Below are 27,603 nucleotides of genomic sequence, written 5' to 3' on the forward strand. Positions count from 1 at the left end.
ATTGGGATTTTCAATTGGTAAAGCCATCATGGGACCTGCGTGAAAATAGATTGCATCCTCTTGGGTTAAGGACTAAACATCTGAATTTCAATAGGGAGGGATACACCTGTCCTAATCCAGAGAATTAGAGGACAAAGGCTGCATGTCTAGTAAGCTACAGGGGTACTTCAGCTAAGTACTAACCCCTAAAGAGGCTGGAACAGCTCCTAACACAGGAATACACTTAAAGCAAACAGACATTTGTTTACAATAAGATAATTTTGACTTTTCCTGCATTTTGTTACAGCCCAAGTGGTATTTCTTATGTTTTGGTACAGTAATTACTCCTGGATGGCTGGGTTACTTAAAAAAATTTTTTTTTTAAGTGTTAGACTTGCGAATAAGTGTTTGCATCTTTGTCAGTCTGTTCTGACGGCTGTTGTCTTTTATTTCTGAAGCAGTCATGGGGAAAGAATGTGAGTATGTCTAGCCATCGTTTGGCACATAACTTTCAGAACTACACTTTAAGCAAATACCATATGGAATGCAATAAAACATCAGAAACACTTAAGAATCATGGAAAGTAGAAAAGCAACGGATTAGATTCTGTTCTCTGTTACACTGATGTTCATCCATGCAACCATATGATACTCTGGAAAAGTTTCTAACTGGCAGCCTTTGAGACTGAAGTCCTCTCTTTAATCCACAGAACAAGTACATCCGTGCAAAGTTCCCCACACTGCTATGGCGATGTGCCCCGATCCTTATGGGAAGTTCCACCTGGGTAAAATGGATATTTAGCTTATTACTTACTCACCCTTGACCGCTGTACTGAGACTGCAAGTGGCAATGGGCTGTTTAGTGTTTTTGTTTTTGCTTGATACGGACACTTGCAACTGGATTGAAGCCAGCAGTCTCTTTCATTTGTGGAACTTGGAATAAGTATAAAAACTTCTAGGTTGCTCACAGCCTACTGCAGTTTTGTTTCATCACAAAAGTGAAGTGCAGCCTCTCTGGATTTTTAGCACAAGACTTGTGCTATCAGGTGTTTTTTTTATTACAGCTCCATCAGATGGACTCGAGGATGCATGAGAAGCTCATGTTTTTCAAGCTTTTCTCCAAAACCATGAAGGCTAAAACTCTTTTCTTAAATAAAAGCTGAAGTAAATGTGTCCTCAAGGCTCAGAAACCAGAAGGCAAATAAACAGGTCTCCCAAACGTAGTGTATATATTAAAAATATCATTGGTTTTAAGCAAATCTCATGGGGGGAGGAGGAATCCTGACTCATAAGGTTTGAATGCCTGAGACCCAATTCTACTGGAAGTAGTTCACATAAAAAGTAAATCAATGCACAGTTGCATCTCCACTGGGATGCATGGTAGCCAGTCTAATTTAATTAGCACTAAAGCCTTGATCCTGCAAAGGCTTGAACACCAGCATAATCTGACACACAAGTAGTCCCATTGACTTCAGCAGGACTAGTCATATGAGTAAATTTATGTACGTACGTAAATCTGCAGGATTGAGACCCAAACTTCTATTCAAGGGAAATCTCTCTGAATAATTCACATTTTGCATTTGTATAGCTTTTTCCATGCAAGGATTTTGAGCATTTAAGAGAGATTAATTAAGCCTCCTCTCTGTACTTCACTGTGGTGTGACGTTTAAGAATGCTTATTTTACAGCTGAGCTTACAAACCCAGAATGGCGGTGGTTTTCTCAAGATCACATGACAAATCTGTTGCAGAGTGAAGAACACAGCCCATAAATCCTGGATCCCAGTTTGCTACTGTCAGCACTAGATAATATTGATTCATTCCAACACTTTGACTTGTGGATACTGTTTAATATAACCTTGTTTCAGGACTTTAATCCAATCCTATTGTTTCAAGGTTAAGTATCAAACTGTTTCTTTTTAAAGAAAAACAACTATGTGAAGGCTGTTGTTTCACCATAGAAGTGGATAAAAGAGAATTGAACGATAGTTCATACAGAAAATTCATATGCATGCCTAAGGTACGGTAAAACACCACGTTTCCAATGTAGCAGCAGTGTAGATTGTCATAATTATCACAAATAGACACATACAGGCATTTAAGCCTACATGACTCATATCTGTTGCAGGTCAGATCCTGATTCTTCTAGCCTCCTTGCATCTCCAAGGATACTATTTGTATTATGCCCACATCTGTTTTGTCTGTTTCATCACATTTAATGTCCTTGAATAACAAAAAGAGAAACAATACATTTTGTCGCTTTCTTTTGTGAGTTTATTGTTTAATAAACCACTGTTGGACCACTTCTCAATTAAATTATCTTCCTTTTCATTATACAGGGCTTGAAAACCTGTAGACAAAGTTGCAGAACAGAATTTTTTCAGTGGCTTTTTTGTAACACGATTTTATGGAATTACCTTTAAAAGACCATAACCAGGGCTTAGAAAATCCACTCACCTGGAGGTATGGGAAGCTTGGCCTTGGGAGGGAAGAGGGGAGGAGGCTGACATGAAAGTTATCCACAGGAGAGGAAAGCACCCCCTCTGGAAAATGGCAGAGGGGTAGAGTTGCACAGAAACTTTTCCTCCTACTCTTCAGCAGCTAGGAGATTGTGGCGGGGATGTGGTGGTGGGGGGAAATAAGCAGGAACACTCCCTTGCAACAACCAAGAGTACATCAATACTGCAGCTGGAGGTGTGATTTCCCGCCTGGTTAGACATCCACACGATCAAGCTAGCACACTAAAAATAGCATTGTAGCGACTGGCCTCCTGAACACTTAGCTAGGGCTTGTGCTTGGACAGCTAGCCCACACCAACAAGACTACACTTCTATTTTTAGCCTGCTAGTCTGATCAAAGCTAGAGTATGTAAGTCTACCCGAGTGGAAATCACCCCTTTAGCTGCACTCTAGGGGTACCCTAAGAAACTCTAGGGAAGGAGGACAAGTAGTTCAGACCCCACTCTGGAAGGGAGAGAGGAAACAGAAAGCTCACTCTTTCTTTCAGCAGTATCACCGTTATCAGGCACCTACTTTCAAGGGGCCTCTGCAAACTCTGGGCAATTCTACACTGCAGTGAGACACCCATGGCCGGTCTGCGCCAGCTGACTCAAACTTAGGCTAAGGGGCTGTTTAACTGTGGGGTGTAGATGTTTGGGCTTAGGCTGCAGCCTGAGATCTGGGACCCTCCCACCTTGCAGGAGTGGCCCAAACCCAGCCCAGCCCAAACATCTACATTGCAATTAAATAGCCCCTTACCACGATGCTGAATCAGCAGGCACAGGCCAGCCGTAGGTTTTTAATTGCACTGTAGACCTACCCTCTGCAGCCCTTGAATAGGCCCTGGGGACAGCAAGTTGGTAGAAGTCTCAGCATCCTCGCCCATCACAACTGATGATTGCTGCAGGGAGGTGATTCTTACTGGGGGATTGCCCCACCCTAATCTTTTTTTCTACCTCCAAATACTAGGCTTAGTCCTCTAGTAGTGTGTCTAATGCTCTAACCATAACATCACTCCCTCATAACCAACCCTACACATATATTCAACAACCACCACATGCCCTTGTACCAGGCACGCCAATGTGAGATGATAGAATGGTTCAACGGCACAAAAGATGGGCTGGTTTAAAACAGCCTAGCTCCACTGACTTCAAGTAAGGCATAGTGCCTGATTCGCACATGGGAAGTACCTCTTCCTATAGGGGGTGGTGCTTGCAAACAGACTGTGGTACCTGGGGTTTAACCAGTCCTTTGCCCCACGGGTGGGAAGCCCTGCTTCTCCAAAGGCAAACTCTCCTAAGCTGACATTGTTAGGGTCCAGGAACAGCCCCCTGGTAGAAGTCCCAGTATCCTCTCCCATCACAACAAATGGGTGGTGGCAAAGGAGGTGATTCCCACCAGGGGATCGCTTCACCATCATGACCTCGGGTAAGTCACTTCCCCTCATTGTTCCTCAGTTTCCCTATGGGGATAATTATACTGACCCCCCCCCCCCTTGTAAAGACCTTCTTTGAGATCTATGGAGGATAATTGCTATATAAGAACTAGGTGGTCATGTTAGACCTTCCCCTGACTGCCTGTCCAATGGGAAACTAAGTGCTAAGTTAACTCCTTGTTCACTGGGGATCAGTTAGCACCACCGCTTCAATACAGTTAGTAAACGTGTTTTTTGTTTTACCGGTTATGCTAAAATGGCACCAAGTGACTAGCTATCTGGCATTGTTTGCAATAATACTCAATACTCAATGAGAGCAAGGGTGTTTGCAATAAGGACATCAGACACTGGTTCAAAGGTGGACTAAACATCACCTGGACGCTAAAACACCAGCTCTGTATTTTGTAATATATCTTTGAGCTCTGCGGGATTTCAGAAGGCAACACAATGGCCCTGATTTTCCACCCGCTTCTAACCTGTGCAGTCATTTGTATCTGTGTCAAGTGAGTGTAAAATGCTGCCAGGTGTAAATGACTACCCATGATGCAAGCCATTAGAGAATCGGACCAACAACTGTTGCGTACACTGACCTACATTGGAGGGGAGTTTTGCACCACATACCAGCTACACTAGGCAACAGAAAAATGAATAACACTGTGGTTGTATAGAACAGAGATATGACTCTATAAATAAAATTCTGCTAAGTTTTCAGTTCCATGTGCTTACGGGCCAGTGTAAACAAAGGTACAGTTTAATTAAGATATTGCAGCCCATGTGATCTAGGTGCTACATACCAACCCAGGCATTTTTTCCCCTGGGTTCACTTAGCAATGGACAAACAAAAACTTGAGTCTGGATAAACTCCCAGAGGCGTAGGGTCTTATCCAAAATCTATCTGGGTCTGCACTATTGGATGGGAAAACTCACTGGGACAGCAGGATTGCTGGTAATTCTCATTTTTGGTCATGCAAGAACTACCATTAGAGCAATCCCACTCTTGCAGCCTGAAGCAGAAAGCAAAGAGAGAACTGTAAATGTCGGTGAGTTCAACAAACCCTTTCAAACCTCAAAGTTTGACTTGGGGCTGTGGCTCATAAGACGAGCACAAGGTTCAGGCCTGTAGTTTAAATGAAGCATTTTGCTCTTATCCTGTTTCAGTTATAGATGAGCCTGAGTGGCAAAATTTTGATTCTCCACAATGTCTGTTTCAACCCTACACCCTGTTGTGTTTTGTCTGAAACAGAGATTATAAAATCTTTGGGATATGCATCGTCTTTTATTCTATTTTTGTACATTGTGTGGTACAATAGACCCTAGCTGAGACCTGCTACTGTGATCCAAATTAATAACGGACATAAGCTCTTCCAGAAGCTCAGAGGCTGTTCAGTTCTGTTCAACCACATCCCTAGCTTCAGACCCTGCACTTACAGCCTGTGTCAAGACTAGGATAAAGCATACTCTGTATGCTGAAATCTAACGCAACGGTATTTATATTGGTGTTAAGTGTGGTGTTCGTCAGAAAAAATACTTTTTCCCACCTAATTTAGACAAGGCCAAAGGAAATCCACCACAGGTGGTGTTTGAATGACATACTAGGCCCAATTCACTGTTGTCCTGCATCTCTGAAACTTCTTCCAACTCAAAATGTTAATATGTCTTGCACTCCTTTTGCACTGATGTAAATGACTACGCAAGGTGCAGCACAATGATTAATTGGGTCCATGAAATGACTACTAATTCAGCCTTAGAAAATGAAGGTGGCTTTGTTTTTAGTTAAATCTAAAATGTTGGCCAGAGGCTGGGAAGTGCCAAGCACTGAAATCCTGGGCAAAGAATTTGGATTATTTTTCTAATTTAAGAGTCTTTCAGGAATCCTGTGAGGGTACACGCCAAATGCTAATTTACGACACCAAAAAAGGCAGCTAGGTCTGCAACTACCTTGTATATATTTGGTGTATGAAAACTTGCCTCCAAAGCTGCTCACTAACTTTCCTTCAGCAGTGCATTCCAGCCTCTGCACTAAAAAAAACTTAAAAAAAAAAAAATCATTCAGAGGCCAGAAGAAAACTGATCTCTCTCAATCTCTCTCTCCCTCCTCCCTCTCCCCCCCCCCCAAAAAAAGGGGAGGGGGTGCTAAGGTTGAGGAAAATAATTGTTCTTGAAAGGCTTCTATGTAGGCCCTTGGACTGAATGGAAAAACATATGAAACACTGATATCCCCTAAGAGGCCTAGCTTTGAGTAGAGGGCTTATTAGGAAGGCTTTACTTTCTTACCAGAATTCCAGTTTCTCAAATTCACGTAGTCTATGTAACCCTTGTGTTGTTCGAAAAGCTGGAGCCCATGCTGCTGTCTCTTCTGGGACCAGGCCAAATGCAGCAAGTATGAAGTCACATCCACGCCTGCCAAGAAAGCAAGTACTACTTGGATTTTTCAGCTAAAGCTTCTGACTGAAAAGATGAGAGAAACCTCATCTTGGTGTTTATTTAGTTTATTTTTAGTGCTGGTGAAAGGTGCTGGCTGGCTTGAAAAGCCCTGGAGATGGAAGGCCTCTATTTATCCGTACAGCATGGGCAGTAGCAGTCAGTGGAAGTTTCCTCTGCCAGTGTTCTTCAATCCTGTCCTGGAGGGGAGCGCCTCAGGTGTGCTGGTGGCTGGATTAGTCATGGGGTAAAATTTCCAAAAGCAGTGAAGTGACTTAGGCTTCTAGGTCTCATTTTCAGAAGTGACTTGGGCATTTAGAAGCCCCCAATCCCAGTGACGTTCAGTGAGACTTAAGTGTAGACTAGGCACTAGGAACCTAACTTTTATCAGCATAGCTATGTTGGTTAGGGGTGATTTTTCTTTTTAAATTAATAAAAACCCTAATGTAGACAAGTCCTACCGGGTAGTGTAATTGTGCTTATACCAGTAGAGTTGCTACCAGTTGGAGGACCTGGCATAAGTGGTACTGGTGTAAGCCTTCCACATTAGAGGGGTTTGCTGGCATAACTATATCACCAAATCCCTCCTAGGGAAGTCAAGGTCCTAGTCACTTAGGTACTTTTGAAAAATGTAGCATTGACCTCTTTTCTGAGATTGACAGCTACAGTACCAATTATGGAGGTATTTGACATAGTCTCCTGAGCATTAGATCTTAACATTCCCTTGTCCTTTTCCCCTCTGCATTTTAAGTCAGGCTGCAGCCTCCTTATCCCACGCTGCCTAGGTGCCAGTGTGGGTAGCAATGACAGCACGGGAGAGACGGTCTCATTGTTCTTTTTCTAGTGTGACTCCAGGAGCAGCAATTTCGCGGAAAGTCCTGCAGCCCTGGAGTGAAGCATGCTCAGTGAGCTTTCTGATGCATGTTCTATGCATGTTCACTGGAGACGGAATGTTAGAGAATTTAGCTGACAAACTCTAACAAACTTCGGCTGAGCATGGTGCAAACCATGACTTTCAGAGGTTTACATCTAGGGCCTGGTATAAATCTTGATTTCATGGAGGGCACAGAAATTATGAAAATGTGCCCCAACCGTGATCTTTTAAATATTTTTTAAAGGAAGACATCTACAACAAAGTCTTTAATATAAAAAATTACCTTTTAAGGATGGAATTTCATTGAAATTGACTAATTTTAGTTGTAAAATTCATTCCATGCAAACTCCATGAAATACTTTGTCTTGAATTTTCTTCTTATAAAAGTGATTTACATAGGGCTCTCTTACAACACCCCATCAAATTTGGATGGATTTTCAGAGACAGAAAAAGGCATTTCTTGGTCCCTAAGGCTAGAGCTATTCCCCCATCAGATTTCAAGTCCCTGCTCCATGCCATGGAGGCACTAGACTGAGCGTCTCAACAAAATGGTTAGAAAAAAGAATAAAAAATTTAACATGGGCAAAACTTATTTTTCCTACCCTTGTTCTTGGAAACAGCGGAACTATTTTTGCTGATGCCTGCCAAATAAATCAGCCTGAGCCAGACATTCAGTATGGAAAATTTCAGCCAGAACAGTTAAAGTTCGGCAAAGTTATATGCACCTGAAAATCAGGTCTTGTATTGGAAAGTATTAAACCTGGAGTAAGGCAAAGGGTTTTTTTGGCAAAATTCTTTTTTGGCAAAAAAAAATGCAGATTTGGGCCAACGGAAACATTTAACGAATGTGTGTTTGAATTCACTGAATTAATTGTCTTGATCAGGGAACCTCGCCCCTTCCTTCCCCCTCTCGCCGCCCCCCCCCCCCCAAAAAACCCAAAATACTTGAAATGTTGATATTTTTTTAATTCAAAATTACTTTGCTTCAAAAGTTACTTCAATTTTATTTCAAATAATAACTCTTTTTTAAAAGCTCGATCAATGCACTTCACTTGAAATGACGATAAATATTTTGACTTTTCAGTTCACTAAAAAATTTTCCTGGTGGTTTGACCTGAAACATTTTTTCCCCTTTGGTGCAGCCAGCAAACTGAAAAATGTGCTTTTTGTACAGCTTTAATTAGACAACCTTAATTAAAGGTGATTGTGCCAGCTCCACCAATAATGCTGAAGACTGAGGGTCAGTGTGACAGACATTCATCCCCACTAGAAAATGAAATATGGGAGCCCACATAGATTATATTTATCCAAAGGGCTAATAGCACATTTTGTGGCTGCTGGTAATTTCTCCTATTCCAAAGTTGACCCTGGTGCCCTGTGTTGTGATAATGAACACTATCAGCTCATTGTATGAACAGTGCAAACCTCTGAACAAATCACCTCTTCCTTAATCATTTAGTCCCTCACAGTAGCAGCTGTAAAACAGGACCAGAAACACTGTATCACCGCTGACTGTCAACATCCCAAATGAGAATGCACATACAAGAGTGATAAAGGTGGTATGTGTTTCCTGCTTCTGTGATAGCTGGTTGTGTCTTAATGGGTCTTTGTTTGTAAGAGGTGTGGCTATTAGATACATAAGTCTCCTTATAGTACTTAAGTCTTTGAAAAAAAAATCTCCCTCTGGTATCTAATTATATGTGACTACCTGAATCAAATTGCTTGCTGAGGAGGAGTGGTCTTGGGACTGCGAATCAGATCTGGGTTCTCAGCTCTGTAAACTTTTGTGATATGGGGTCAGTCACCCAGTGCCTAAGTTTCCCTTCTGTAAAATGGGATGATAGAGCTCCCTACCTCACGGGGATGTTGGGAGGATAATTAATGTGCTCAGGTTCTATTACAGATGTGGGCTCGTCATGGGAGGGGGAGGGTGTCAGGGAGGATGTCTAACATTTAGCCTTTCAGGTGTGTGTTTTGGGGGGTTTGTAGAAGGTCTCCCAAATTGTTTGACTTCTAAACATTACACATCAGTAAGACAGAAAACAGAACCTTTGCTTCAGCAGTCTGCTGTAGTCCCATTAGGAGGTTTGCTTTAAAATGGTGTCTTGAAGTCATGACTAGCTAAGGGACTGACCTTGCTAACGCACAGTGAGTGGCCCTCCCAACACCAGAATTCAGTTCCGCTGCAGGTATTGAGCTGTGGAACTCCCACACGGAGGTGGTGGGGATTGAGCCCACAGAACAAATGAGTTTGCTTTCCATGGACCTGCTCCCAGGCCCAAAGAGTCTTTCCATTAACTTCAGTGGGCTTTGGGTCAGGCCCTTTCGATTGTCAAAGTATTGCTGGGAAAATGTTGCACTGGCAGTGCAGAGAAGAAGCTGAAAATAGTGTCTCTCTGACCGTTTTATTGAATGTAGCTATAGCACAATCAAAAATGTGATGGCGCCGATACATATAAGTTGATGGTTATAAAGTTGAACGCATTTGTTTCATTCATTTTACCAGGAATTATCTTTAATAGTTTGATATTTAGAGAAGATCAAATTAAAAAGATGTGATAATCACACTATGAAAAACCCTTGGCTGTCCCAAAAATAGAGGTGTGATGATGATGGCTACAGAGGGAAATAACAATCTTTGTCATGACTAAAGGGAAAAGCACTGTTCAGAGTGGGATTCAAGGGGACGTGACCATGAGTGAAGAGCTGAAATTAAGCAAAGGGAAAAGTGAGATCAGGAAACACTTACTAAAACTGAGGTCTATTATATTTTTAAAGTCACAAGGGACCACTGTGATCATCCCATCTGCTGACCTCCTGCGTAATACAGGCCATAAAATTCCTGTGGTGGAGAGAATTATTAGCTAGCGAATAGTCTCCTAAGGGGAATAGAAGTTCTATGAGTGACTTAAAAATGGATGGTCAAAATATAGGCAAGTACTATATAATCCAACATTGACTCCCTAGAGATAGAGAAATGGCATCATACCACTTCCATTCCTCACTTCCTCTATGATCATCTAAGGCTGAACTATAGCTGGCCTTGAGCAAATGCATTAGATGGGTAACATGGTGCAGGCAGCACTCACCTGCCTCCAGTGCACTTATGCAGGGAGCAGCCATAATTTGGCTTCCAGTGCTGCAGCTGGCACTTGCCAGGCCAGAGCTGGGCCCATAGCCATAATCCTACTTCATCCGGGCAGCCTGCCAAAATCGCTGTGTCTTAAGGGGAGCATTGGTGGCATCTTTGTAAGGGGTAGCAAAGACCAGCTCTGCCCAGGCTCCACTGAACTCTTCAGAGGCATAATGTTTTTGTCAACACATGGGAGTTTCACCTCTCTCTCTCTCTCTGCCCCCTCTGCTAAAAAATGCTTTCAGCACACATGGCTTGTCCCAGGAGTATTTAGCCAATCTGGGAGAAGCAAAGAAATAAATAGCTCCATTGTGGTTATTATTTGTTAAGCACCAACTGTCCGGTAGGTACAAGATAGGTTGCAGTTCTTACCCCACTTACATGGTCTCCATCGCATTAGTGTCTGAGACGCTGCAGATATTTACGCATTTATCCTCATAACACCCCTGTGAAGCAGGGAAATTGCCCCACCTTGCAGCTGGGGAACTGAAGTACAGAGACTGAGAGGCATTGCTTCCTTGAATGAGGCAGGAATCAAACCCAGATCTCCTGGGTTGCAGTCCAGTGCCTTAACCAGAATATTATCCTTCCTCCTGAGGAACTTCTAATCAGGGATTATGAAATATAAACCTATATTCCAGACCTAATTTAGGTTACACAGATCAGTGTTCCACTAGAGTAAGGGTGGAAAGCTTATATTAGTACGTCCAATGCCCATTGGGGTATATTAATCAGAGTTATGTTGCTGCCCTGGTCTGTCACCGAGATCTGAGGACACCTTTGACATAAACACTTCAGAATGATTGTTGCAAAATGCTTTACACCCCCATAAGAAATATATTTGTAAAAAATCAAGATGCTATGCAGCCAAGAACAATTGCTTCTAATAGTCCATACATCTAAAATGCCAAAAGTAACAAAGTAAGCAGAGCAATCTAAAAATTACACAGCTAGTTCATTTCTCCTAACACATGAAGTCAGCCTGCCCACACTGGATACCATAAAGACCGCCTCTTAAACCTCTCTGCCTCCCACCCCCACCGGATAAAAGATTCTTATCATGTAGCAGCAGCCTACGGTATGAATAGAAAATGAAACAACAAAATCCAGTTTCAAGATGCTTTAATCATGAATGTGTTTGCTAAAGCCTTGTTCTGAGAACCAACAGTCGTCACTGTTTTTCCAACCTTTTGTATGGCACAAATGTCAGAAGCCTCTTTGTGCAAAGCCTAAAAGTAGCATCAGTGGTATTAATGGACTATTTTAACTTAGCCATGAAAGTCACGCACTCCCAGGTAGCCCCTTTGTCCTCTACACAGCAAGTCATTTTCCCCACTGTAGCAGTGAGAGAGTGCCGTTCAGGTACCAAAAATTATACTTGCTTAGATAATTTTCAGCAGTGAAAGCAGAAACAATGCGATTCAAACATGCTGTAATGAAAGTCTTGAAGACCTACTATAAAGGATCACAATATAAACCTTATGTTTGAGAAGAACAGGCTTGTGGGGAAACTAAACTCATTCCGTACATTGATAAATAGTAAGAATGTGCTAACTGCAATGTACTAAAACAGCTTCCCTATCACGTCATCTCAATTAACAAGAGAGATATAGTACTCCGCATCCCTTGGTGCTGATGTTTGTTTGATGCACAGTAAATCTGCTAAGATCCTAAGAAGGAGCTGTTCGCTCCACAGTTTTATAGACTACTGTACACTGTGGGTGGTATTCTTCTTTCAAATGCATTTTTTTTTGAGCTTTTGGCAACAAAAACATGCACGGTAGACGACTCCATTCCCCTGTAATTCTGTGGCCCATGTTATGCAGGAGGCCAGACTAGACAATCATAATGATCCCTTCTGGCCTTAAAAATCTATTAATCTAAAAAGCATATTTCTTTTCCCAAACAGAAGAGACATAGAAATAATCAGTGATTCCTCACATCCCAGCACTGAGATTCTATAGTGAGGTGATAATGACACAAGGCTTGTTAATGATGTCCATACTGCACAAACATTCCCCAAGTACTGACTCAGCTCCCAAAGAACTCTCCCAGCAGGCACTGGACTCTGTGTAAAACCTTATTAATATATATTGTGGTAGTGCTTAGAAACCCTAACCAAAGATCAGGCAGGGTGCCATTGTGCCACACAGATAAAGCAACAGAGAAAACCATCCCATCCCCAGAGAGTTTGCAATCTAATTTGTAATCTGTATGTTTTACACTAGGAGCCAATCTCCATAGGAATGGGGAGAGAATGTCCCAGAGATACTACAGGAGTGACATTGCGTTACATGGAGATGCCAAGGGGCAATTGGTCTGAACCAGATTGTGAGCCCCCTAATTACACTGTTGAACAGTAACTCTCAGAAACATTTGCATGGGATTAAGAGGCTCACAACCTGGCCTCTTATTTCTGTCCATGTACCTGCTTTACAAAGAACTTACATTACGGTAGTTAAGCATTTGTTAGGGACCAAAACTTGACCATCTTACTTGGGTAACACTTGCATTTATTTCAATGGGAGCATTGCTTAGATATGAACAGAGAACTATCAAAATTTTGCCTACACTAATGGTACCCACCCTGTTCTCCTTCTCCCTTCCAAATTATTGGCTTCTCTGTTCCTCTCAATTTGAAAAATGAGCCTGTATCAACTTTTAAGATCAGTGCCTTTCAAGTCTTTCCAGCTCAGTTTAAAAATGAATCTTCCCTCCTTCAGCCCAGGAGAACATCTATCCATATTTTTCACTTATTATAGATTCAAAGACAAGTATTTTTCTACTTAATTTCCATGGTCTCCCTCCATGACAAATCTATCCTGGCTAATGTACAGTCAGAGCCCCAGGTTTTCCACAGTCCTGTGGCCAAGAACAGTTCTTGAATCATAATATCATCAGTAGAACATGGAGTTGTTTTTTAAAAAGCCGCTGTAAGGTTTAAAATATACCAGTTTACTGTCTTGGATCCAGTCACATCCTGCTGCCTTTCCCTCCACTTCTCCAGCAATGCCTTACTGGCATCAGGGCTGCTTTGTTACATGTTTGTCTAAATTGGAAGGTTTCTGTGATCCTGATTTAGCCTTTTTAACAGTAAGACAAATAGAGTAGTAGGTTTAAATAATAAAAGGATTAGATATGAATAAGAACAGCATCTGCAGTTACACTTGGTAAAAGTTACAAGTGCTGTCAATCCTCGTGCCTTAGGGAATAAGTTGATTGCCGTGTGGAATCAAGAAGAGCTCTTCTTCAGCACCAACAATGGCATAGGGGAAAATTGTGATGTGGCTAAAGCGCAGTCCTGGGAGGAAGGAGACCTGGCTTCTATTCCCAGCTTTGCTAAGAGTTTCCTAGGCCAGAACCTCGGCTGGTATAAATAGTTCCACTGAAGTGGGTCAAAAAGCATTGACCACTGAAGTGTGTTTAAAAAAATAAAAGCCCCACTGATGATCTTCCGTCTTCCTTCACTCCCCTTCCACCTCCATCCCCATCTTTTGTGAATTACAATGGTCCCAGTTGATGTAGATTCAATTTTTCTTAATTTAAGATACAATTTCAGGAGATTTATTTATGTCTGGAAATTGATCAGTCAGACATGGACTTCTGGGACAAATTCATCTAGACGATCACTAGTGCAAAACTGTTTAATGTAGGAATTGAGCCTGGAGTGCGGCCAATATCAGAATGCAGCAACCACTAATGTACAAACAGGGGTTAAGCAATCGTTGCTGGAGTCAGATGTGCTGTTGCAGAACTCTGCTAACACAGTATTTTCTTTGGCACTGTAACACGGTGACCCATTTTTGTGGATTTTTTTTTTTAAATCTACCCACGGGTGGAAGACTATGCATTCTTCTGGGATGACGCCCAAGTGTATTTCTGTCGATAGGCTGCAGCCCTCTTCCACTGAACAAATAAACAGCCCACTTTGCTTTGTTGCTTTTGCTTTTTTCCACATTACAGCACGGAATAGATATTATTATTGAAGTTCACTTGGGAAGCTTCTAAACCCTCCTCAAGTGTACAGCTGCTGTTTGGATCAGGCAAGTCTTCACCACCCCACAGAACCCTGTACAACTGGCTTCAGGCATTCTGAGGAGAAGGATTTTGTCACTGCTGAGAGGAATAAGCCTGGAACTGGGCACCAGGAACTCCTGACCGGAGTCCTGACATTCCCTCTGACTTACTGTGTGCTCCTTGAGCAAATTGGGCACCCTCTCTCATTGCTTTAGTTTCCACCTCTGTAATTTACCTACCTCACAGTAGTGTCATAGTGCTGAATTAATGTTCCCACTGCACTTTGGAAATGTAACCGGGAGTGTAAATACTAAATATGTTTATTTTCTAGGATAGCAAACCCTGTGCTATCTGGACTAGTTGCTTCCCTCCAACTTGAAAGATTTTCATGCACCGTTATATAAACATTTCCAGCAATGTAATGCATCTCTGACACAAGCTGTTGGTGTTACATATCCACAACTTCCTTTCTGCAAACTCCTGCATGGAAGTAGTTTTTTGACCTATGAGCATCAAGGATTTCATGGTCTCTGGAAACCAAGGTGGTGATTTCATCACACTCTCTCATTTTGCTGCACTCCAACTACATCTAACATTTCTGGAAATCCGATCTGCCATTCAGGCCAGTTTGTATGGCTTCCCCCCACACCCACACACACACTTTCAAGTTTAAAGCTGCATACATGTTTAATATATCTGTTGCATCCTTTCCCTGGGCTTCATACCTCTCTCATCATTATTTTTAAACCTATTCATATAGCATGTACACTGGAAATGATCATGAGTTATTTAGCTTATGCAGTTATCACCATAATATGCAGCATTTCACATGATAAGTTCATTAGAAACAGTATTAAAAGCTGCTAGACAGTAACTCCAAGCAAAGGGACTGGTGTATATTCTGGGAAGTAAAAGCATCATAACAGTACTTCACCCATTCAAAATACATATGTGTGTTTATAAGGATACAGAATTATGAAAAGAAGAATGATCTCTCCTCTATTTTTTTCATTCCCCTCTATTTCAGAAAAAAGGAGTGACTCAGTTAAAGCAATTTTGGGTATAATCTGGGGCAAATGGAAGGAAATACTAGATCAAACAGCAGAGCAAGTCAGAGGTGACATAAACTGTATAGGCTATACTCTGGTGTGAAGGTAACTCTGGCACTGAAGGCTTGATCCAAGTACTGAAGTCAATGGGAGTCTTTCTCCTGGGTTTTGGCTCAGGCCCCAATGAGGACAAAAGGGGAAGACGTAGCAGAAAAAGTGGCCAACAGGAGTACAGTGGGGGTAGTGGGTGTGGAAGTATAGGGAATGACGAGGTTGTTTTTTCTAATTATAACTCTATCCTTTGTAGCCAAAGCATATATTGTACTGACTTGATTTGCAATTGTGTCGGCCATCCATCAGCTCCCATTGACTTGGCATTAGCAACTCTGAAAATCAGGCCATAAGTTACATCAGCTCATGCTCACTTACATTCTCATCACATTCTTACACCATCCTCATCACCACAGTAGCGGAGTGCCTTCCAGGAGTGTATTAATGACATGCCAGGACACTGACTTAATGACATGTGATTTATAGCTGAGGACTGAGCCCTTATGTTCACTCCCCAGTTTAGGCGGCATTGGCTAAAAACAGTGCCCAAAGCAAACAGATGTGCTGCTGCCCTTTTTAACTCCAGCTAGCAGGAAACTGTCTCCAGACAACCAACGGGCCTGATTATGAGAAGTTCTGAGCACCCACTGATCCAAATCTGGATCATAGTGGCTAGGAGTGTCTTGTGAGGGGCTGCTGTGTGGCATTCCACACCACCAGCTGTCAGCTCTCTTAATCGGAGTGAGGAGGCTAAAGAGGCAGCTGTGAATGAAGGAAGAGGTTGAGCAGATGGCTGTGGAGTCTTACAGAGCTAATGGATGAAAGCTGAAGACCAGAAATGGGAGCTGATCAATGGGGAAGAAAGCAGGGGTGGGAGTGAGGAAAACTGGGGCAGAGAGCAGTCTCTGTGAAGGGGCATGGGGAAACAAGGGGAAGATAGGAACGGCAAGTACTTAGAGTGGGCTGAGAATAACCTCCCCAGGGGGACACCGAAATCCTAAAGCCAACATTGGTAATTACCCAAGAGAAATACCGGGGTTAACACCCCTGTGAGCCATCATTGCATTAAATGTTACTTGCAGGTAGTAACTGTGCAGTTAATGGCAAAATACTGTATATTGTTTTATGGTAACCTGGCAAGCGAGCCATCTGACCACCCGACCAGGAGGCTTTGCTGATCTTTTGCAATAATTCCTGGAGTCCAAAAACAATCAAGGTCCTCATCCCACCAAGCCAAGCACTATGGTTTGTTTGTGTATGTTAAGAGAGCAGTGCAATGTATACAAACCTTGGAGTCTGGCATCCTTTCCCCGGTGATCAAGCTGCAGACTATATTTAGCACAACCTAAACAGAAACCAAAAACGGCAGAACAGGACTTAATTCTAGTAGCTGCCACCAGCTGCTGGGAGGAGATGCAGGTAGAGTAGATGCCAATTACAGTAAATAAGCTGAAGCTGAGAACAGGGAAAAGACTGTATGAACGTCTTTGGTTTTAGGTTAGCACATTCCTGCATTAGTTACCCCTTGATTTGTGTAAGCCAGGAGGAGGATGTAATGTCAAACCTACTAACAAGAACTAACTAACATGTCTGCTCCATGGTCTGATACTGGCTGCTCATGGGCAAGTAGGCAGAGGGTAGTGAGCCAAGGGATAAAGGGTGGCCAAAATTCCTGTGTGCGCTTTTCATGGGTGAAACTGACCTACTTCTAGTATTTAATTGGTGCACAGGCCCCGGGCTGGCCCTCTGCAAAAGGTTCAATTTCACCCCAGGTGAAGGGTACAGGGTGAAGGTGCAGAGGAATCATAGCATTGGTTACAGCATTACAGACATTACATACATTTGGGTATCTGGGGGTCATGGCCAGAGTCCCTGCCCGTTCCCTTCTCCTTTCACTGGCTACCATTCCATTCCTAGTAATACACAGACGTGGTAGTGCTTTTTTAACGAGTTAAACGTGTACACAGGACCCTCTGACAAGCTCATCCTCTCATACAAGGTACAAAACCAGAGGACATAAGAGGCAGGAGCTGCTTAATATGGAAAAATAACAACATTTCACCAACACCAGCACCATGTTAGGAAAAAGGAATACAGTGGATGTTGTAGCTGATCCTCTAACGAGCACTATAACAAGCATGTCTTTAGATAAGTAATGAAAGCAACTGACCCACTGTGCCATCGTGAAATACCACCCCAGTGTCTGGACTTCTGAAGTAACCTGTTATGGTAACTTGCCTAGGGCGTATCAACTGGTGTAAAAGCTGACTTTAAAGCTTTTGTCTGATAAGGATTTTTTTCCCCAGCTGAACTGATAGCTAGATGAGTAATTGCTGTTGATGAAGAATTCAAAATTTCCCAATAAATGCACTGAACTAAAAATGGTAAAAGAAAGACTGGGAGCCTAAGAATGCGCTTTGTGAGGTTGAAAAGCACTTTGAAAGAGACCCCTTTGGCAACTGTGTAAGCCTTGGAAAAAAGGAGGTGGAGTGAAGTCCCTCCCCATTCATTTTAGAACTCGGTTCAAAGCTTCCCTTCTTGTTTCGACAGCCCTCTTGGGACTGGTCCCAGACTGCCTCCACAGACTTTGTCTCTCTACATCCTTCCCTGCTCTAGCCACTGAATTTGTTTACACACTCTCGCCACAACTGGTCTGAGAGCCCTCTCCTCTGCAGCTCCTTCCTTCTGGAGCAGCCTCCTGCCTCGCTCCCTCCTTCAATCATTCTTGATTACGAGTTCATGGGATCACAGAAGTTAAGGATGGAAATTCCCTTTTACCGTGGATCATCTAGTAGAGTTCCCTATTGTACATTTTAAATCTCATCTGAACAGATATTTTTGTCTCCTGCCTCAACCTCTTGGTTTCCCTCCCCTCCTATTATTTCATGCGTAGGTTCAACATTTTTTGAACCAGACAGGATGTTTAGATCATGTAGTCCAACACCCTGTATAACACAGGATGTAGAACTTCACCCAATTACTCTAGTATTGAGTTCAGTAACTTGTTGGCCATCCAGTCTTGAAGATTGAACTTTGTAGCATAACAAATCAGAGCTGGCCGAAATGAAATGGGACATTTTTTTAAAGTGTGCCCCACCATTTTCCAACCAGCTCCATAACAAGCATTTTATCCTATAGACTTGTATGAAAAGTGCCATGCAAAAAAAAAAAAGTTGTACTGCACTGTGTTGTGTGTCTATTCTGTACTTAATTATATACTGGGCACATAAAGGGAAGTGGGATAAGGCTTTTCTGTTCTTAGACTGTGATTCTACCAGATGTTGTGTGTGCTCTGCACCTTGCAAAATTTCATAAATATGGTCCCCCCCCCCCCCCCCCCCAATCCGCACACATGCACAAACAAATTTAGTGGATTTCCTGCCCGCTCCCTTGGTTTTTGACTGGCTCTAGTGAAGAGATTGTTTTTGTTCACTCGGACTTTTTGGCAAATGTAAAAGTCTCTCACTTTTGATAAAACTTAAAACATGCACTAATCACATGGCCAAAAGGGATCTCCTCAGGCCACTCCCACATCTCCCAGAAAAAAAGCCCAGAATCATATTTTTCACACAGCTTTGGTTCAGCAGTGATAGTTGTGGTAGTTGGGGACTGTGCCTTTAATAGCTGAGCTTCCCAGGCAGAGTCTGGTTGGGGTGCTGTGAAGCTACTATCACATAGAGCCAGTTGAAACTGGACACAGAATAAAGCAAATTTCTCGTAAGCCCCTTTAAGAACAAAGTGATCACTGAGTAAGAGCCATATGCTGGCCTAGGTCCACACGCTCCGGTCAGTGGGGTTAGTGTACCATAAGGCCACATACAGAAGTGCAGTTCTGACACTGCTTCAAACACAACATAAGCAGATGGTGGAAATGGTCCAAATGTATGCATGTGCTTAACTTTATGCCCTTGCAGTCACAGTGGGCAAAACTAACCACATGCATATGTCTCTGCTGAATCAGGGCCTTTCCTTTGCTATTCTCTTAATTAGCCACAAAAAAATTCCACAAACCTCGGTCTAGGCTCTTCTCCTGAGCTTGGCTATTCCTAGGGTTTTCTCTGCACTGCAGGGCTCCTGTATCTTGTATTCCTAGCTACCTTTCTCTCAGATAGGTTCTTCTGTCCTGGGCTCAAACTGATGGGAGCCACTTGCCAGCGTAAGTCAGCTGAAATAAATCTTCATCCTAGTGATTAGGAGTGTGCTATTTGCCAGTGCAAAACCCTGGAATCTGCCACCCTGTGATGTGGGCCATATGGAGTAAAAACTATACCGGCTTTTGGAAGCGAGGCTGCTAGCTAGCACATACCTAGCTGGACACTAATAAAAAAAAAGAAAGAAAGAAAGGCTCCTAGGTTTAGGTATTGTGTTTTGAACACTGTATTTAAAAGCCACTTAAATTATGAGCTGGAAAAGACTTTCTCAGCCATTTCAATGCTTCCATCCATTCTTCTCTCTCTCTCTCGTGTGTTCAGTCTCTTCCCCTCTCCATCCTTTCTCCTCCTTCCCTCCCCTACCCCCCCTCGCAGCCCATGCATGTATTGCAAACCTTGGTTGCAACCACTGGGGGAATCAGACCTTTGTGGGGTTTTTTAATGGCTGTTAATACTACAGAGTTTTTAAATAACCACTTGCTTTATGAAATCCCAGCTCTCCTGGACATAAATCAATCAAAATCAAACTGACCAGTGATTTAAACAGCAATGTGTAAGTTACTGTGAGCTTTAATTCTCCATTCCATCCAAGCCATTGTGGAGAGGGGAGGACCCAGGGAGCTGGTGGCCATTCTCTGATTCAGGGCTGCCTGGCCCCCAGTGAAAGCACATCCTAACTTACGCCAGTGAAGGACTGGGTAGAGTAGAGCTCTGCTGTGCCCCTTCCCTGCCTTTGGAATGGCCCTGCCTTTCTTCCCCTTAAGTGAGGGTGGGGTATGGCTGACACAGGAGACAGCAAACAGTTCCCCTGCTCAAAAGAAATTCTCTCTAGCCATTATCTGCAGCCAGTTTAAGGTCACTTTGCATTGTTGATGCAGTGCAAAGAGGCCTTAGCAGAATAGAGAATCCAGCCCATGGTGTGTGCGTGCCTTGGAACACTTCCCAAGAGAGAGACGATGTACCGAGTGCCCATTTACTACACAGTGTAATTCGGGAGTAACCTCCTTGGCTTCAGTGGAAGTACTCTTGATTTACTCCTGTGTGAGTAGCTTTGGCCCTCTATCTTTAAAGGGCTTACATTTAGAGCAGAAAATAAAACAAGTGAGGTAGAATTAACAATGAAATCTACTGGCCTTAATCTGGTAGGATAAATAGGTAGACGCTGTGACTGAGACTAGCTTTTATGTAACCTTTTAAAAAAACGAACAAAAACAAAAAACAAACCAAAAAACCCCTCTAACCTAGAAAACCGAAGGGCAAGGAAACCTGACAACTAGCAGCAAGTGTAGAAGTTTGCTTTTCTCTGGCTTCAGCTCTTCTTTGAGACTTCATCGCTAGTGCTCCATGCCAGTTTTCGGAGAGCCTTGAATTAATATACTGAAGTCCTGTCCTGGCACACACTATTTCTTCTGCAAATAATTCGTTATGTCTGCCACAGCCTCAGTCATTCCCAAGTCCTGATCGAGAATTGGGAGGGGAATCTTTCCAGGACATTACGATATGTGTCTGTACCTTTACAAATGTTCTGCTTTGGGTACAGGAGCCAAATTGAGGCTTAAGCCAGACTAGAACCTAGTGTCTGGCTCTGGCTCAGATGAGGATGAGCCAAAAAAGAGAGAAAGCCAGTGACATTATTTTGGAATGACTACCTGGCAATCACAATGGTCTTATTTATTGCCACTGTATTTCCTCCTTCATATGCATCTAGTCCGCTCCAGTGTCTTGAGTCATGTTCTGGCTTTTAGAGCTTGGCTTAACTTCCATCTATCTGGCTTAGACAAGTCTAGTACTGTACAGGGCCCCCACATGGGGGTGGGGGGAGGGCACACTTTACCTGGGGGGCCCGGCCCAGCCCAGGCTGCAACCACAATGGGTATGTGCGTGGGAGGGGGGGCCCGTGTTACAAGTTTGTACTGGGCCCAAAAAAATTATGCTTGGGCCCTGGTACTGTACAGTCAGAGGAACTAGAATCTCACATACCACATATAATAAACGGGTCACATATTTTGATGGAAAATTATATGGATACTGTCAATAATCTACATCTCTCTCACCAAAAAAAAAGTTACTTAGGATACAATAGATGCCACTACTAACACTGGACCTGTCTATCCACTACAGATTGCTCTCTGAAAACTATTTTGTCTCTCATCCTGCTCAGAACTGATCCTCAAGAGTAATATCATTATTGCTACCACCAGTGAAGCTGTCCTGATATTAGCAACAGTGGGGAATCTTTGCCAGAAAGTCTTAGTGTGGTGAAGGGAGATCAAATGCAAAAATTGTACCGCTCACATGCTACGTCTTCTTAAGAAGGACAATGCTGATTACTTTTGACTGAACATTTAAGTCCTGGGAATTTTTTTTTTTTTTACAAAAGTTACAAAATCTCATATGAAGAGAAATATTTGTGTGTGGGGGGTGTTAATTTTGCTGAAAAAGCTTTTTGGAAGGGGGGACATTTTGGAGGGTGTTTCCCCTGTATTATTCTGAATCCAACGAAAGCATTGTGCTAGCTAATCACACCCATACACAGAGTTAGACTGCAAACAGAAAGTGGAATGGTGGAAAGTAAAGGCAGATTTATTAAGATACTTCCAGTTAACAGTCTAATGCATTATAACATAGATAAGGCAATTTATATCTTTATATTGTTGTATCTTAAGAGCACTCTTTTAAATACTTTATGTAAGTAGATAGGATTCAGTTTGTGTTGTGTTTGTGATTTGATCACTATGATGTCCTCTGCCCCATGTATATTCTTCCCTTGGAGGCTGATGGAATTGAGCTCTTTCACTGGTCATTTCCTGATACAATATCTTCTGAACAAACACACCTGGGTCAAAGTTAACCAACCAATAATCATGTTTATGGGCCTGAGTCTCAGTTGGTGTAAACTGAAATTGACCTCCATGGAACTCATTGACTTTCAACAGCTTAATATCTAGCCCTATGTTCTTAAAAGCACACACTGTAACTTCATGTTGCTCACCCTTCAGCCAAACAGCTACAATAAATGGTATGTGAGGGGCCAGCCTTAGATTTTGCAAGATGCTTTGGCTTCTGGTCCCATTGCCTGAAGTGTATATTAAGATGGTCCTAAAGTTTTCAAGTTAATGCAAGAATACCCAAGGTACTCAAGGTAGCTTGTGCACCTAATGGCACCTATCAGTCAGTACTTGTTTCTGCAAATGCGCCATCGCACCACTCTAAATATAAATGGCGCATCTCATAAAAACCTTCTAATGTCAAAATCCCAAACGATATTGAGAAAATTCAGCCTGGAACGAATAGATCAGTAGGAATGGGAGCGTCTAAGCTTTTGTTTTCTGTTGTCACTCCTTACTAGGTGTTTGTTTCCCTGGGCACACCAGCAGAGTTGGCAGGTGAATTTGGCCAACATTTCCTTAAAGGGCTCAGTCATTCCCTGGGCACTGAAGTGGAAGAGAGTTCTGTGACTCCTCTGATTGCAGGATTGAGCCTTAACTGTCTAAGCTGCTCATTCAAAGCTAATTTCAAGTGGAAGCCACCGAGGAGGGATAGCCTGGGTAAAACAGAGGCCAGCTGTTTCCTCCCCACCCTGCAGGGGGCCAAAATAGTGATGTTGTATGAGGTCAGTTGTTGCTTTATCCTCCTCACAACAGGGCAAAGCTGGGTCAGCCAAAAAGTTACCCTGACCGGATTTGGTCCTTCTACTTCTCTTTAGAATCCTGTGGAAACTGCTGGGATATCACACAACTGGTCGCTAGGTCCACATTGCATGCAGTGCACTTTCCTAAGGTCTGATCCTGCGAATTGCTAAGCACCAGAAATCCTCCCTGGAATCAACAGGAGCTGCAGCACTCAATACCTCTCAGGACAATTGCATGATTTATTTTTATTGGCTCTGACCTCCTCTTGTATAGGGAATTAAAAAATAATCAGCATGCCATAACTTGAGTGAACTATGTAGAGACAAATTAAACAATACGAGTCCACCTCCATCCCCATGAAAATGAATAGGAGTCTTGACATTGTCTTCGAACAGTAGGCCTGATCCCACTTCCATTGTTATACGATTCCTTCTATTTTGCAGAACCTGGAGCATGAAAAAAAGTTAGTGTGGAAAGCTAAATTAAAAACGAGGGGGCTGATCCTGCTCTCTCTGACACCAGCTGTACACCCATACCACCCTACTGGATTCTCGCTGATATACATGAGATCAGAATAAGGCCCAGCTGTTTTTTGTATACACGAAAGGCTCATTTTGAGAACATTAGATCGAGTGAGAAAAAGCCATCTGATCACAGGCAGAATTAAAACAGATAACAAATATACCTGACTTCCCCACACCAGCTCGACCAAAGATCGCCAGCTTCACTTCTGCACTCTTAGCCATGGTGGGAAAATAGAACGATGGAGAATTCACTGGATTACCCAAAGTGGAGTAGACGAAAGGTTTCCAGGTCCCGTTTTCGGCTTCACCACATCATTGTGACTTCGACACAGAAACTACAGCGGAACCCTAAAGAGGTGCAATATAGTGAGTAGGCAGAAATTCAGACTTTTCCTAAAGACTTCTGTATTTAAACTACACACTAATGACCTCAAACACTGAGGTAATACTACTGACATCTTTTGTGTTTGTCACCCTTTGTGTAGAGTATATATCACATTCGTTTTCTAGCTCAGCTATTGAGATGTGCCACTGTGAAACTCTGTTGAACAAAGGTTCTTCTTCAATAACCTTCACCGCTCAGCCCATAATACCATATATGGCTCCATATTACTTTTTTTTTTTAAACCAGCTGGGATAGCTTATTTTAAGTTACTACATTTGGCCAAACTAACTTTAATGGATTTTATTTTACAGAATATATTAAAAAAGTCATAAGTATTCATTACTCTATTTGCAGATAGCTGAACTCCCTTTTCCCTGCCCAAACCCTCAATTACGTCAAAGCCCCAATTACTCAGCAGGAGTTACTTAAAAGTCTTCAACAGTTCTAAATATTTGCACCTTGCCCATTCCACTAAACAAAGTCTTTGCACAAAGTTCCTGGAGATTCTGTGTTTAAGCTGACTCAGCTCATATGTAAATATTCAGAAAAGTATGAGGTTAGAAAGGGATACTGAAATTTCTTTTTACATATATATTTTAAAGACCACCTGAGAATTTTTCCTACTACCTCTACTGCCCTGCTGTATGATCTTAAGCATGTCATGTTACCTCTCTGTGCCTCAATTTTCCCATCTGTAAATTTAAGGACAACTAAACTTACCTTCCTCTGCAAAGTGCTTTGAGAACTATGGATGAAGGCACAAATACTACCATTTAGTGTGAGTAATGCATCTCACCAGTTACACAATAGTATAATTTTACTTCTGCGTGCAGCATCTTTCACAAAAAATACCAATCTCTATTTTTGTTAGAAAGATTTGCCAATATTCCAATATTTGTAGAGAAAGACGTAAGATTATTTTAATCACAAATATTGGATATATTAATTGCTACATTAACATTACCCACACTGAAGTAATAATACGTTTCAAACAACTTGGTGAAATAAAATGATAGTGTTTTATTGAATTTTCTCCAGTATACAGTATGTTGCACAAATCTTGCCCAACGTACTTTATATGGAGAAGGATATGAATATATTTTTGAATCTCATTCTTTTGGTTTATTTTGCACAGAAGTAAACATCAAATCATATTCATCTTGTACAAGCATTTAGAAAGGCAAATAGTTTTATGAATTGTTTCGTTTACCAGAAGAGAGACAGGAATTTCACTCCAAAGGATGCATATATTTATTTGCCTTCCAATTTCTAACCTAATAAAGTCACACTTGCATGCTTTGTCAACAGCAAGTCATGTAAAGTCATTTGTAGCAAGTCTTGTTTTTCTTACTCTAGTTCAGCTGTTGGAAGAAAGGCATAAATGTGATGCGGTCAATACACTCCTCTCACTTTCAGCTTTAAATCAGAAATAAAAAATGCTACAGTATGTTGGCAGAAGAAAGTACTTAATTCAATCTGTACTATATAATCCCTAGTTTTAATGGCTTGGCTTGGTTTGGGTTTTCTAATACACATAACTGCTGACAGCCACAAAAACCTTCTTGCCACTTGGGCCAGATTCTCACCTGAAGTAAACTGGAGTAGCTCTGAAGTCAATGGAACTATATCAGTTTACACTGAGAATCTGACCCTTACTGTTTAAAGAGATTGACCCTTATTTCTGGATGACTATTAATGCACGCTGTAAATTAGAAGGTTGCAAGTGTCCCTTTTCTATATTAACATGCTACCTGCCTCTAAAATACATGGGCTAGGTTCCAATCTGGTGTATATCTGGAGCAACTCCGTCAATTTGATTTGATCCTAATTTACACTTCAGCAACCGAGTTCAGAATCTGAACCCCATCTTTCCATATCAGAGCAAAAAGAGAAAACAAAACAATGTGTTTCTATAAAACAAACTCTAAGTAAAAACTACATACTACTGCTGTATCTCCAAAAGAAATCCAGTATTTATTTTCATATTCAAATCACTGAAAAAGTATGAATACTGGTCTGTCACCAAGATCATCTAAAAAAAACTCTGACAGAGATTCCCTTCTCAATCAGTCCCATGCATCAAAATACCCCCAGGTACATAGGTCAACATTAAGTCAACCACAAAACTGTCATCCCCGCCTTAATATCCAAATACTAGCTTACACGGTAATCTCTTTCTCTGCCTGTCTTCTGTAGGTCTCTGTCTCGGTGGAGTTATCCCAGCAGAAGAGCTGAGAGGCATATGGAGCGGCCGGGCAATCTAACTTTGGTTCTCTTTGGCCGTCAGCTGCTGCCTGCCTGCCAACGTTTGGCTTGCCGTGTGTGATGATCACACCCCGACTGTCCCTGAAACAATCACAGAGCGTGGCTCCAAGCCCAGCGCTGTCACTGATGGAACCAGACGCGCAACAGGTCATAACACATATTTTGCTTTGAAACAGCTGCAGGAATCCTCCTCCCCCACCGCTGCGCAGACGAACGAGCTCGCAGGGTGCCTGCCCCCTCGCCGCTCTGGGTAAAACGAGCCGGCAGGAGGGATCCCCAGAAGCAGAGGTGCCTCCCCCGAGATCTTTGCATTCAGATTCCTGAGCTGCTGCCAGGGGAAGCCCATCCTCTCCCAGCTCTGCCCGATGCACCGGCCACGGGGCCCTTTGTTGCTCTGGGCAAAGCAAACAGCGAGGGGCTGGGCTGGCTTTAGTAGCCAGCACTCTGGCTGCAGTAGCCCCTGGCTCTGAGCGCTAGCCCCGTTCTTCAGCCAGATGCCGCCGCATGCACCAGACTCACCTCTCCGCCCCGGTAGAGCCGCGCGAGGGATTCAGCCCCTGGATCTCTGCTGCCGGCCAGCCCTCCTCCCCCCCCCCCGTGCTGTGATCAGAGCAGGAACCCAACGTCAGCCATCCTGGGTCGCCCGCAGTCTCCTTTCGCACCCCACGCCACCCCCGATCTCGCGGCGGAGGGACTGCTGCAGAATGCGGAGCCTTCGCACAGCCCCCGGACCGGCTCGCCGCGGCTTCCCTCTGCTAGCGGCTCAGGCAGCCCCGAGACAGCTCTCTGGGGCCCCCTGCAGGTGCTCAGGCGCTAGGACGCGGCACGGGACTGCAGCAAGACAGCTGGACGGGGCAGGGTGGGGTGAGAATAAGGTTGTGGGGCGTGGAGTCATTTACTGTGGAGCGCAGGGGCAGGTGAAGTGGAGATTCTCCCCTTTCTACCTGTTTAGGATCGGACTGATCAACTGAAACAAAGATGCTGGCTTGATCAGAACAAGCTTGGTGTGCAAGAAAACCAGAGCGGGCTGGTAAGGAGAGCTGTGGCTAAATGCCTACCCCGAGGGGCAGGTTCCAGCAGAGAGGCAATGCCCTGAACGTCTGTACCAGCCAGAAATGGAAAGCATTTCCACCTTAAACGAAACTTAATCCAGAGACTTTAAATGTAAATGAAGTTAAATTTATGCCAGGGC

General features: G+C 42.9%; 1 protein-coding gene across 1 annotated transcript in view; it reads right to left on the minus strand.

Annotated features, from left to right (window-relative positions):
- Positions 1-24,105, minus strand: part of RERG (RAS like estrogen regulated growth inhibitor) — a 124,805-nt gene extending 100,700 nt beyond the window's left edge. Inside the window, exon 1 of the mRNA XM_067559155.1 lies at positions 23,923-24,105. Within this exon, the coding sequence (XP_067415256.1) occupies positions 23,923-23,983 (61 nt within the window). The 5' untranslated portion in view covers positions 23,984-24,105. The remainder of the gene's footprint in view (positions 1-23,922) is intronic.
- Between the last annotated feature and the right edge of the window lie 3,498 nt (positions 24,106-27,603).

This window comes from Emydura macquarii, unplaced genomic scaffold (genome assembly GCF_026122565.2).
Source record: "Emydura macquarii macquarii isolate MOO-44397 ecotype Brisbane River unplaced genomic scaffold, CSIRO-AGI_Emac_v2 contig_2205, whole genome shotgun sequence".
NCBI classification, from domain to species: Eukaryota; Metazoa; Chordata; order Testudines; family Chelidae; genus Emydura; species Emydura macquarii.